This window comes from Pristis pectinata, chromosome 39, assembly GCF_009764475.1.
Source record: "Pristis pectinata isolate sPriPec2 chromosome 39, sPriPec2.1.pri, whole genome shotgun sequence".
In the NCBI taxonomy this organism is placed as follows: Eukaryota; Metazoa; Chordata; class Chondrichthyes; order Rhinopristiformes; family Pristidae; genus Pristis; species Pristis pectinata.
The window spans coordinates 4493879-4505455 of record NC_067442.1 but is presented as its reverse complement, the minus strand read 5'-3'; the positions used below and the strand labels follow the sequence as shown (position 1 = coordinate 4505455).

Genomic DNA, 11577 nt, shown 5'->3' with positions numbered 1-11577 from the left:
GAATACGTCCCATCGACAACTACCCTCTGTCTGCTACGGGCAAGCCAGTTCTGAATCCAAACGGCCAAGTTCCCCTGGATCCCATGCACTTTAATCTTCTGGATGGGGTACTTTGTCGATCACCTTGGTAAAATCCATGTAAGATAAGATATCTTTATTGGTCACACTTACATCGAAACACACAGTGAAATGCATCCTTTTGCGTAGAGTGTTCTGGGGGGTCAGCCCACAAGTGTCGCCGCGCTTCCGGCGCCAACATAGCACGCCCACAACATCTTAACCTGTATGTCTTCGGAATGTGGGAGGAAACCGGAGCACCCGGACAGTTCTACCTTCATCAATCACCCTCGTCACCTCCTCGAAGAACTCACTCAAGTTAGTAAGACATAACTTACCCCGATCACAGGCATTCTGACTGTGCCTAATTAAGCCATGGTTCTCCAAATGCTCATCAATCCTATCCGGATTTATAGGATCTATTCCATTCCTCAAACTTTCCTATTCCTACTAAACCTATTCCTTGTCCCTGGAGTTCTTATAAAACTTTAGTCAGGCCGCATCTGGAGTATTGCATACAGTTCTGGTCGCCCCCGTTACAGGAAGGGTGTGGGGGGCTTTGGAGAGGGTGCAGGAGAGGTTAACCAGGACGCTGCCCGGATTAGAGGGCGTGAGCTATAAGGAGAGGTCGGACAAACTTGGGTTGTTTTCTCTGGAGCGGTGGAGGCTGAGGGGAGACCTGATAGTTTATAAAATCTGAGAGGCAAAGATAGAGTAGACAGCCGGTATCTTTATCCCCCAGTGTCGAAATGTCCAATACCAGAGGGCGTGCATTTAAGGTGAGAGGGGGGGAAGTTCAGAGGAGATGTGTGGGGGCAAGTTTTTTTTACACAGAGAGCGGTGGGTGCCTGGAATGTGCTGCCAGGGGTGGGGGTGGAGGCAGATACGATAGAGGGGTTTAAGAGGCTGTTAGACAGGCCCATGGATGTGCAGGGAGTGGAAGGATGTGGACATTGTGCAGGCAGAAGGGATTAGTTCAGTTAGGCGTTTAATTACGTTTAATTAGTTTGGCAAAACATCACTCCCGGGGATCTGTTATTCTGTATATAAACCCCCCAAACCCCTGGATTAGATCCCAGCCTGTAACCTACTGCTGGAGTTCTGTTATTCTATATATAAACCCACCCCACCCCACCGAACCCCTGGATTAGATCCCAGCCTGTAATCCACTCCCGGTGACCTGTTATTCTATATATAAACCCCCCGAACCCCTGCATTAGATCCCAGCCTGTAACCCACTCCCGGGGACCTGTTATTCTACACATAAACCCCCCGAACCCCTGGATTAGATCCAAGCCTGTAACCCACTCCCGGGGACCTGTTATTCTCTATATAAACCCCCCTCGAAGCCCTGGATTAGATCCCAGCCTGTAACCCACTCCCAGGGATCTATATATAGAATAACAGATTACAGGCTGGGATCTAATCCAGGGGTTCGAGGGGTTTATATATAAACCCCCCGAACCCCTGGATTAGATCCAAGCCTGTAACCCACTCCCGGGGCCTGTTCCTGTGTTTTGATGGACGGCACAACATGATGGGCCAAAGGGCCTGTTTTGTGCTGTATGGTTCTATGGTTCTACTGTTCTATGTTCTATGTTGTATGTTCGATATTGTATGAACAGGAGTGCACAAGTTTAAGGTGAGAGGGGAGAGATTTAAAGGGGCACGTTTTTCACTCAGAGGGTGGTGGGTGTGCGGAACGAGCTGCCAGAGGAAGTGGTAGAGGCAGGTACAATTTACAGCATTTAAAAGGAGTTTGGACCAGTCCATGGATGGGATAGGTTCTGACGGATAGGGGCCAAACGCGGGCAAATGGGACTGACTCAGGTAGGTCAACAGCCCAAAGGCTCTGTTCCTGTGGTGTGTGGTTCTGTAATCCCATGATATGGGATACATAGACCAATCCCTGTTCACTTTCACTACACCTCCCACACCTGACCTTCGACTCATACCTTTGGAAATTCTAGAAAACTTTAGTGAAGTCAAGCCTTTGTCCTACTGGCACAAGGAGTGGCTCAGGGTCAAGTAGGGACATGTCTCTCAACCTTAACTGATTCTCAACGGGAGAAAGTGCTTGGCGTTGTACAACTCTCTGTGTGTGCACAGCCCCTGGATTACATCCCGGCCTGTAACCCACTCCCAGGGGTCTGTTTTCTATATATAAACCCCCCAAACTCCTGGATTAGATCCCAGCCTGTAACCCACTCCCGGGGATCTATTATTCTATATATAAACCCCCCGAACCCCTGGATTAGATCCCAGCCTGTAACCCACTCCCAGGGATCTGTTATTCTTTATATAACGACTCCCCCCGAACCCCTGGATTAGATCCCAGCCTGTAACCCACTCCCGGGGATCTGTTATTCTATATATAAACTCCCCGAACCCCTGGATTAGATCCCAGCCTGTAACCCACTCCCAGGGATCTGTTATTCCATATATAAAACCCCCGAACCCCTGGATTAGATCCCAGCCTGTAACCCACTCCCGGGGATCTGTTATTCTATATATAAAACCCCCCGAATCCCTGGATTAGATCCCAGCCTGTAACCCACTCCCAGGGATCTGTTATTCTATATATAAAACCCCCCGAATCCCTGGATTAGATCCCAGCCTGTAACCCACTCCCAGGGATCTGTTATTCTTTATATAACGACTCCCCCCGAACCCCTGGATTAGATTCCAGCCTGTAACCCACTCCCGGGGATCTGTTATTCTATATATAAACTCCCCGAACCCCTGGATTAGATCCCAGCCTGTAACCCACTCCCAGGGATCTGTTATTCCATATATAAAACCCCTGAACCCCTGGATTAGATCCCAGCCTGTAACCCACTCCCGGGGATCTGTTATTCTATATATAAACCCCCCCGAATCCCTGGATTAGATCCCAGCCTGTAACCCACTCCCAGGGATCTGTTATTCTATATATAAAACCCCCCGAATCCCTGGATTAGATCCCAGCCTGTAACCCACTCCCAGGGATCTGTTATTCTATATATAAACCCCCCCAAACCCCTGGATTAGATCCCAGCCTGTAACCCACTCCCAGGGATCTGTTATTCTATATATAAAACCCCCCGAATCCCTGGATTAGATCCCAGCCTGTAACCCACTCCCGGGTATTTGACATTCTGTTTAATGAGATATAACTGGAAGCAGCAGGCCAGAGAGCCTTATATCAATGGCAGGGAAGATTCCGTGAAGATGACTGATGATCATTTGGAAAGGCATGGAGTGATTTGGGGGAGCCAACATGGTGTTGTGCAGGGGAGATCACATCTCACAAATCCAACTGAATTTTTTGACAAGGTTACTAAAAACAAATTGATGGTTTTTTATATGGACTAGCAAAGCTTTTGACATGCATGGTACAGCAATTCAAATGCACAGGAACGTAAGAAGGTGCAGAGAGTAGTGAACTCAGCCCCAATACATCACGGCCACGTCCCTCCCCACCATCTACAGAAGGCGCTGCCTCAGGAAGGCAACATGCGTCATCAAAGATCCCCCCACCATCCGGGCCGTGCCGTCTTCTCACAGCTCCCATCGGGCAGGAGGTACAGAAGTCTGAAGTCCCCACACCACCAGGTTCAGGAACAGCAACTTCCCTTCAACCATTCGGTTCTTGAACCGACCGGCACAACCCTAATCACTGCCTCAGTACAGCAACACTGGGACCGCTCTGCACTCCAATGGACTTTGTTTTTTGTTTTAAATGTGTTCTTTCTTGTATAATTTATGTATTTCTAATGAATGTTGTGTCTCTGATGCTCTGTGATGCTGCTGCAAGTAAGTTTTTCATTGCACCCGTGCACACACGGACTTGTGCATCTGACAGTAAGCTCGATTTAGACTTTGGTCTCTATTTCCAGCATATTCATGTGTCTAAGAGCCTCTATCATATCCAACACTCACAAAGTTGTGCTGAACTAATTAAACTAGTAATTAAACACCTTAACTGAACTAATCCCTTCTGCCTACACAATGCCACATCCCTCCACTGCTGGGACCTCTGTTGCTTGCGATACGGGTGAGTTAGCGATGAACTGATTAGCTCTTTCGCAAACGACACGGAAATTGGTGGAGCTGTGGAGAAGGAAGGCTAGGTTATCCGAGGACACGGCGGGACGTCAATCAGCGGGAAAGTTCGACAGTGCAGAGGGAGGTGGAACTTAACACGCGTGAGGAGGTGCTGTTTGAACATAGGACATAGAACACTACAGCACGGTACAGGCCCTTCGGCCCACAATGTTGTGCCGACATTTTATCCTGCTCTAAGATCTATCTAACCCTTCCCTCCCACACAGCCCTCCGTTTCTCTATCATTCATGTGTCTATCTAAGAGTCTCTTAAATGTCCCAAATGTATCTACCCCCACAACCTCTGCCGGCAGTGCGTTCCACACACCCACCACTCTCTGTGTAAAAAAACTTACCCCTGACATCCCCCTTATACCTTCCTCCAGTCACCTTCAAATTATGTCCCCCTCGTGTTGGCCATTGTCGCCCTGGGAAAAGGTCTCTGACTGTCCACTCGATCTATGCCTCTTGTACACCTCTATCAAGTCACCTCTCATCCTCCTTCTCTCCAAAGAGAAAAGCCCCAGCTCGCTCAACCCATCCTCATAAGACATGCTCTCCAATCCAGGCAACGTCCTGGTAAATCTCCTCTGCACCTTCTCTAAAGCTTCCACATCCTTCCTATAATGAGGCAACCAGAACTGAACACGATACTCCAAGTGTGGTCTAACCGGAGTTCTATAGAGCTGCAACATCACCTCAATACTCCGACTAATGAAGGCCAACACACCATAAGCCATCTTAACAACACTGTTGACCTGCGCGGCAACCTTGAGGGATCTATGGACGTGGACCCCAAGATCCCCCTGTTCCTCCACACTGCTCAGAATCCTGCCATCAACCTTGTAATCTGCCTTCGAATTCGTTCTCCCGAAGTGTATCACTTCTGCACTTCTCAGCCCAGCTCTGCATCCTATACAGAGGGCCAGTCAGATTCTGGTAGGACTCGTAGAGTAAATCGCAGGGAGCTCAGGAGTGCTGAGAGCTTGGTGGGGTGTGAGTCCACAGCTCCCTGGAAGGGTCGATATAGGTGGACAGGGGAGGGAAGAAGGCGTTTGGCTCGCTGGCCTCCGTAGGCCGAGGCAGCAAGAGTGCTGGAGGAACTCGGCAGGTCAGCGAGCCGGGGTCAGGGGAGGGGGGTGTCCGAGACGGTTGAAGAGACGCAGAGCGGGCAGGTCAGGATGAGGAGGAAGAGGGCCAAAAAAGTAGGCCCGGAGACGGAGGCGGCAGAAGAAGAGCGCAGAACTCGTTGGGAGGCGTGGGCGCGGGGGGTGGTGGGGTGGGGGGGGGGATGGGGGAGGGGGAACGAAGGGAAGGCCCCAGCTGAGGACAGAACGTCCTGCCTCAAGAGAGGGGAAGGTCGGAGTGGAGGGTGAAGATGCGGCGGGGGGTGGGGGGGGGGGGCTGGAGCCGGGGTCGGGGGAGGGTTGGAGGTCGGTGGGTGGGGGGGGGGGGGGGAGGATGTGGGGGGGGGGGGCTCGGACAGGGGAGTGGGGTGGGTAGGGAGATAGGTAGGGAGGGAGAGAGAGAGAGGGGAGAGGGAGAGAGACGGAGAGAGGGAGAGGGGTAGGGAGGGAGGGAGAGAGACGGAGGGAGGGAGAGGGGTAGGGAGGGAGGGAGAGAGACGGAGGGAGGGAGAGGGGTAGGTAGGGAGGGAGTGACAGAGAGAGAAGGACTGTGCCACGTTGAGGTGTGTAAACCTCTGGCCGAGGTTTATAAAATAAGGGAGCGCAGGTTGAGGGTGAGGGGGTAAGAGGTTTGGAGGGGAGGGGGGGGCTTCTGCCCCCAGGGAGGGTTGGAACCTGGAGCACACTAGCTGAGGGACGGAGCCGGCTGTGGATGAATGGAATCAGTGATGGTCGGTATGGACCCCACGTTCTCCTCTCTGCTCCTGTCCCCGACGTCTCTCGCGAGGGTGGCCGGCATTTGCCTTGCAAGCTCGCCCGCTTCCAGAGGAACGTGCACGGGTAAGGCCTCGTCTTGTTTGGACCCTCTCGTCAGCAGTCCAGCCCAGTGGCGCAGCGGGTAGGGCCGCTGCCTCCCAGCTCCGGAGACCCGGGTTCGATCCCCAGCTCTGGCGGTGTGTGTGTGTGTGTGTGTGTGTGTGTGTGTGTGTGTGTGTGTGTGTGTGTGTGTGTGTGTGTGTGTGTGTGTGTGGCATGGAGTCTGCATGCTCTCCCTGTGACCCCGCTTCGCCCCCGGGGGCTCCGGATCCCCCCCCCACCCGTCCCAAAAGAAATACAGGGCACACGGGGTGGGGAGGTGAACCGTCCGCTGGGAATCCCTCTCTCGACCCCCACCCCGCCCCCCCATGTGTGTGGGTGAGGGGCAGGACCTGGGGGGGGGGAGTTGACGGCCGTGAGAGGGGATGGGTGTAGGTGGGTGGGGGAGAGGGTCAGCAGGACTTGGGGGGGGTGGGGGAGGGCGATGGGCCTGGATGGGGCGGTCTGGTTGCTACAGCAATGTTAGAGGAGTCTCTTCCCGCGAAAATCCAACGTCAGAGCGTGTGGGGGCCACTCAGCGCCTGTGGAGGGAGGAACTTGGGGTCAAAGATCCTTCAGCAGAGCTGGGAAAGGGCAAAGACTCCCTCCCCCTCTCTCCCTCTCTCTCCCCCTCTCTCTCTCCTCTCCCCTTCTCCTCTCTCCCCTGTGTCTCCTCTGCCCTGCCCCTCTCTCTCTCTCTCCCTCTCTCTCTCTCCCTCTCCCTCGCCCTCTCTCTCTCTCCCTCTCTCTCGCCCTCTCTCACTCTCGCCCTCTCTCCCTCGCCCTCTCTCTCTCTCTCTCACCCCTTCTCTCTCTCCCCCTCTCTCTCTCTCCCTCTCTCTCTCTCCCTCTCTCTCTCTCTCTCTCTCTCTCTCCCCCCCTCTCTCTCTCTCTTCCTCTCTCTCTTTCTCTCCCTTGTGGTAGGACTGTGCTGTATGTCTCTATCTGCTGTAAGAGAGAGAGAGAGAGAGAGAGAGAGAGAGAGAGACGGTGGGGGGGTGGAGGAGGACGGGGGGAGAGAGAGGGGAGAAAAGATTAGACGAGGGGGGGAGGAGAGACAGTGGAGGATGTGAGAGATGGGGAGGGAGGAGGGGTGGAGGGAAAGGGAGGGGGAGAGGGGGAGAGAGAGGGGAGAGAGAGAGGGGAGACAGAGGGGAAAGATAAGGAGAGAGCAGGGAAGAGGGGAGAGTACAGGGGAGAGAGGGGGGCCTGTTGGGGAAGGTCATGCAATCCGACATGGAGTTCAACCCTAACCCTGAGCCCTCTGGGTGAAAACTATCCCCTCTGAACCCCCTGCTTCTCAGATACCCCCACCCCACGGGCAGGAATTCTCCAGACCTACCCCACCACCCCGACCACCCCTGTCAGGTTACCCCCGCCCCCCAACCTCCCTCCGCCCCAGGGAGAACAGAACCCAGCCTCCCTGGTCTCTCCTCGTAACTGGAATGCTCCGTCCCAGCGCACCCTCTAGTACTGTCACGGTTTAAGTGTAGTGTAAGCTCTCCCGACCCTTGGTGACCCCTCTCCCCCCTCTCTCTCTCCCCCTCCCCCCCTTTCCCCTCTCTCCCTTCTCCCTCGCCACCCTCTCTCCCCTCCCTCTCTCTATCCCCCTTTCTCCCCCCCCTCTCTGCCCCTCTCTCCCCCTCCCCCTCTCTCCCCCTCCCCCTCTCTCCCTCTCTCCCCTCTCTCCCCCTCTCTCCCCTCTCCCCCCTTTCTCCCCCTCTCTCACCCCCCTCTCCCCTCTCTCTCCCCACCCTCTTTCTCACCCCCCTCCCCTCTTTCCCCCTTCTTTCCCCCTTCTTTCTCCCCCTCTGTCCCCCTCCTCTCATCCCTCTCTCCTTCTCTCCCCCCCTTCCCCATCCCAGCCCCGCTCCTTCACCCTCTCTGGCCGACATTCCGGGTTGGAACCCTGCATCAATTCCTTCCCCCCCCCCCCCACAGACGCTGCTCGACCCACTGAGTTCCTCCAGCAGATTGTGTGTTGCTCCAGACTCCAGCGTCTGCAGTCTCCTGTGTCCAGTATCTGGTTGTCTGAAAATTCGGATGATCTGGATATCAGGTTAACTCGTTATTCCAGAATGTGAGGGTAGGACACACACCGTGAACGGTGGGGAATACTGAGGAACAGAGGGACCTCGGTGTACAAGGCCAAGGATCCCTGAAGGTACCAGCACGTTGGGAAGGTGGGGAAGCAGAACTTTGGGATACTTGCCTTCGTTATCCGGGACACAGGGGATATGAGCAGGAGGGTTACAGTACAACTTTATCGAGAACCGGTCAGGCCACACCAGGAGTACTGCGCGTAGTTCTGGTCCCCACACTGTGGGAAAGACGTCACTGCATTGGAGAGGGCGCGGAGGAGATTCCCCTGGGATGGAGCGTTACGGATACGAAGAGATACCGGAGAAGCTGGGTCTGTTCTCCCTGGAGAGATGGGAGGCTGAGGGGAAGGGTACCCTACAGAGGTCGACATTATGCGTGGGATAGACAGAGAGGAGAGAACTTTTCTTTTATTCCCTGAGACATCAAGTACAACAGTCGGGAAGTCACGTTGCTGCTGTATAAATCTCTGGTCAGGCCGCACTTGGAGTATTGTGTGTAGTTCTGGTCGCCCCCGTTACAGGAAGGGTGTGGGGGGCTTTGGAGAGGGTGCAGGAGAGGTTCACCAGGACGCTGCCTGGATTAGAGAGCATGAGCTATAAGGAGAGGCCGGACAACCTTGGGTTGTTTTCTCCGGAGCGGCGGAAGCTGAGGGGAGACCTGATAGAGGTTTGTAAGTTTATGAGAGGCACAGATACAGACAATATCTCTTTCCCCCAAGGTCAAAATGTCTAATACTAGAGAGCATGCATTGAAGGTGAGGGGGGGGGGAAGTTCAAAGGAGATGTGCGGGGCAAGTTTTTTTACACAGAGACCGGTGGGTGCCTGTAATGTGCTGCCAGGGGTGGGGGTGGAGGCAGATACGATAGAGGGGTTTAAGAGGCTGTTAGACAGGCCCATGGATGTGCGGGAAATGGAGGGAGATGGACACTGTGCAGGCAGAAGGGATTTAGTTTAACTTGGAACCGTGTTCAGCACAGACATGGTGGGCCGAAGGGCCTGTTCCTGTGCTGTTCTGATCTATGTTCTATATCCTTAGCAGGAAGGTTGGAACAGCACTGAAGAGTTTACTGAGGTCCAATGATGTTTGAGGTCCTCAAGAATAATCGTAACAAGCCAAGAGTAATCAGTCTGAGCTCATTTTTATTGATGGAGGTATCTGAAACTAGAGTTTGTGGGTTTACAGAGGGAGGTTTCGATGGGATCTGAGGGGGACGTCTTCCTCCCGAGAGCGGGGGGGGGGGGGTCTGAATCTCAAGCGCACTGCCTGAGGGGCGTTGGGGGAGGCAGAGACTCTCACGACATTAAACACGCTCTTGGATCTCCAAGGCAGAGTAGGTTCGGCAGATCTATCCTGAGCCCGACACACCAGTTGACCATGGAGGGGTCAGCGGTGGAGAGGGTGAGCAGCTTCAAGTTCCTGGGCGTCAACATCTCCGAGGATCTATCCCGGGCCCAACACATTGACGCAATCACGAAGAAGGCACGCCAGGGGCTCTACTTCGTTAGGAGTTTGAGGAAATTCGGGACGTCAACAAAGACTCTTGCAAATTTCTACAGATGTACGGCGGAGATCGTTCTGACTGGTTGCATCACCGCCCGGTACGGAGTTTCCAACGCGCAGGATCGCAAGAGGCCGCAGAGGGCTGTAGACTCAGCCCAGCTCCATCACGGGCACAACCCTCCCCGCCACCGAGGACATCTTCAAGAGGCGGCGCCTCAAGAAGGCGGCATCCGTCGCTGAGGACCCTCACCACCCGGGACGTGCCCTCTTCTCGTTACTACCATCGGGGAGGAGGTACAGGAGCCTGAAGACCCACACTCAACGATTCAGGAACAGATTCTTCCCCTCCGCCGTCAGATTCCTAAACAATCCGTGAACCCATGAACACTCCCTCGTTATTCCTCTTTTTTTGCACTATGCATTTATTTTGTAATTTATAGTAATTTTACGTCTTTGCAAAACAACAAATTTCGTGTCAAAAATTCAGTGATAATAAACCCGATTCTGATTCTAGCCTTGGAAGATATAACAGCGATGGTTCAGATGGCTGCTTGACGGATGTATTGCTCAGAGGGGCTGTGTCTTGCGTTGTACAATTCAGGAACAGCTGAGATACAGATGAAGAAACGGCCTACCTTGTACAACGTGTCCCAGCAAGTCTCTGCTGTGAAACTGCTTCAACGCGTGGGAACAATTGAAACTGAGTTCCCAGGTGCTCCTGAGAAAAGTATTTAAAATGTCTCGGCAGCAGTCAAACAGGCAGGCAAGCTCCAGACTGAAGCAGGCAGGACCCAGCGCGCTCTCACCTGGAGACAGTGGACATGGAGAGGAGGGAGAGAGGGCAGCCAAGGGGCAGACGACATCGCGGCCCTGGAGACTGGGAAGTGGGAGGTGAGCGGCCATGAGCCCCAGGGAGGGAGGACAGGGCGGTGGAAGGAAGGAGCGATTCGGGGATTGCGAGGGGAAGGTCACGGGTCGGGTACACACACTGGGACAGGTCTCACACACACACTGACCCTCACTGGGGGACGGGTCCCACACACACGCGCGCGCACACACACACACACACACACACACACACACACACACACGCTCATGGGGAGACGGGTCCCACACACACACACACACACAAACACACACACTGACCCTCACTGGGGGACGGGTCCCACACACACACACACACTGACCCTCACTGAGAGTAGTTCCCACACACACTCTCACCCTACAAGCCTGCGTTGGGAAACTCAAATGATTTCTGCGGAACCTGTGCACCGTTTGCCTAACAGGTTTTGCCGTCCCTTGCTGCTCTTGAACTACGTTACTTGTGAGACCTTTGGCATGGTATTTAAGTGTCAACATGTGTTGTGGTTTGGAGTCACCTATAATCCAAAGTGTCAGATGTCGCCCTCCAAAGGGCATCAGGCAACGCGCTGGGTTCTAATAATTGCCGTTGCACAGCACAGAAACAGGCCCTTCGGCCCAACTGGTCTGTGCTGACCAAGGTGCCCACTTAAGCCAGTCCCATTTGCCCGTGTTTGGCCCGTATCCCTCTAAACCTTTCCCATCCATGGACGTGTCCAAGTGCCTTTTAAACGTAATTGTACCTGCCTCAACCACTTCCTCTGGCAGCTCGTTCCACACAACCACCACCTTCTGTGTGTGAAAAACTTGCCCCTTTAAATCTCTCCCCTCCAAGATTAAACCTGTGCCCTCTAGTTTCAGACTCCCTGACCTTGGGGGGAAAAGACGGTGACCGTCCACCTTATCTATGCCCCTTGTGGTTTTATAAACCTCCATAAGGTCACCCCTCAGCCTCCTTCGCTCCAGGGAAAACAGTCCTAGCCTGTCC

The 11577-nt window shown here is 53.9% G+C and overlaps 1 protein-coding gene across 1 annotated transcript in view; it reads left to right on the top strand.

Annotated features, from left to right (window-relative positions):
• Positions 1–10485: 10485 nt before the first annotated feature.
• LOC127587178 (NF-kappa-B inhibitor zeta-like) overlaps positions 10486–11577 on the top strand; it is a 12203-nt gene continuing 11111 nt past the window's right edge. The window contains exon 1 of the mRNA XM_052045370.1: positions 10486–10619. Coding sequence (XP_051901330.1) covers positions 10550–10619 — 70 coding nt within the window. The 5' untranslated portion in view covers positions 10486–10549. The remainder of the gene's footprint in view (positions 10620–11577) is intronic.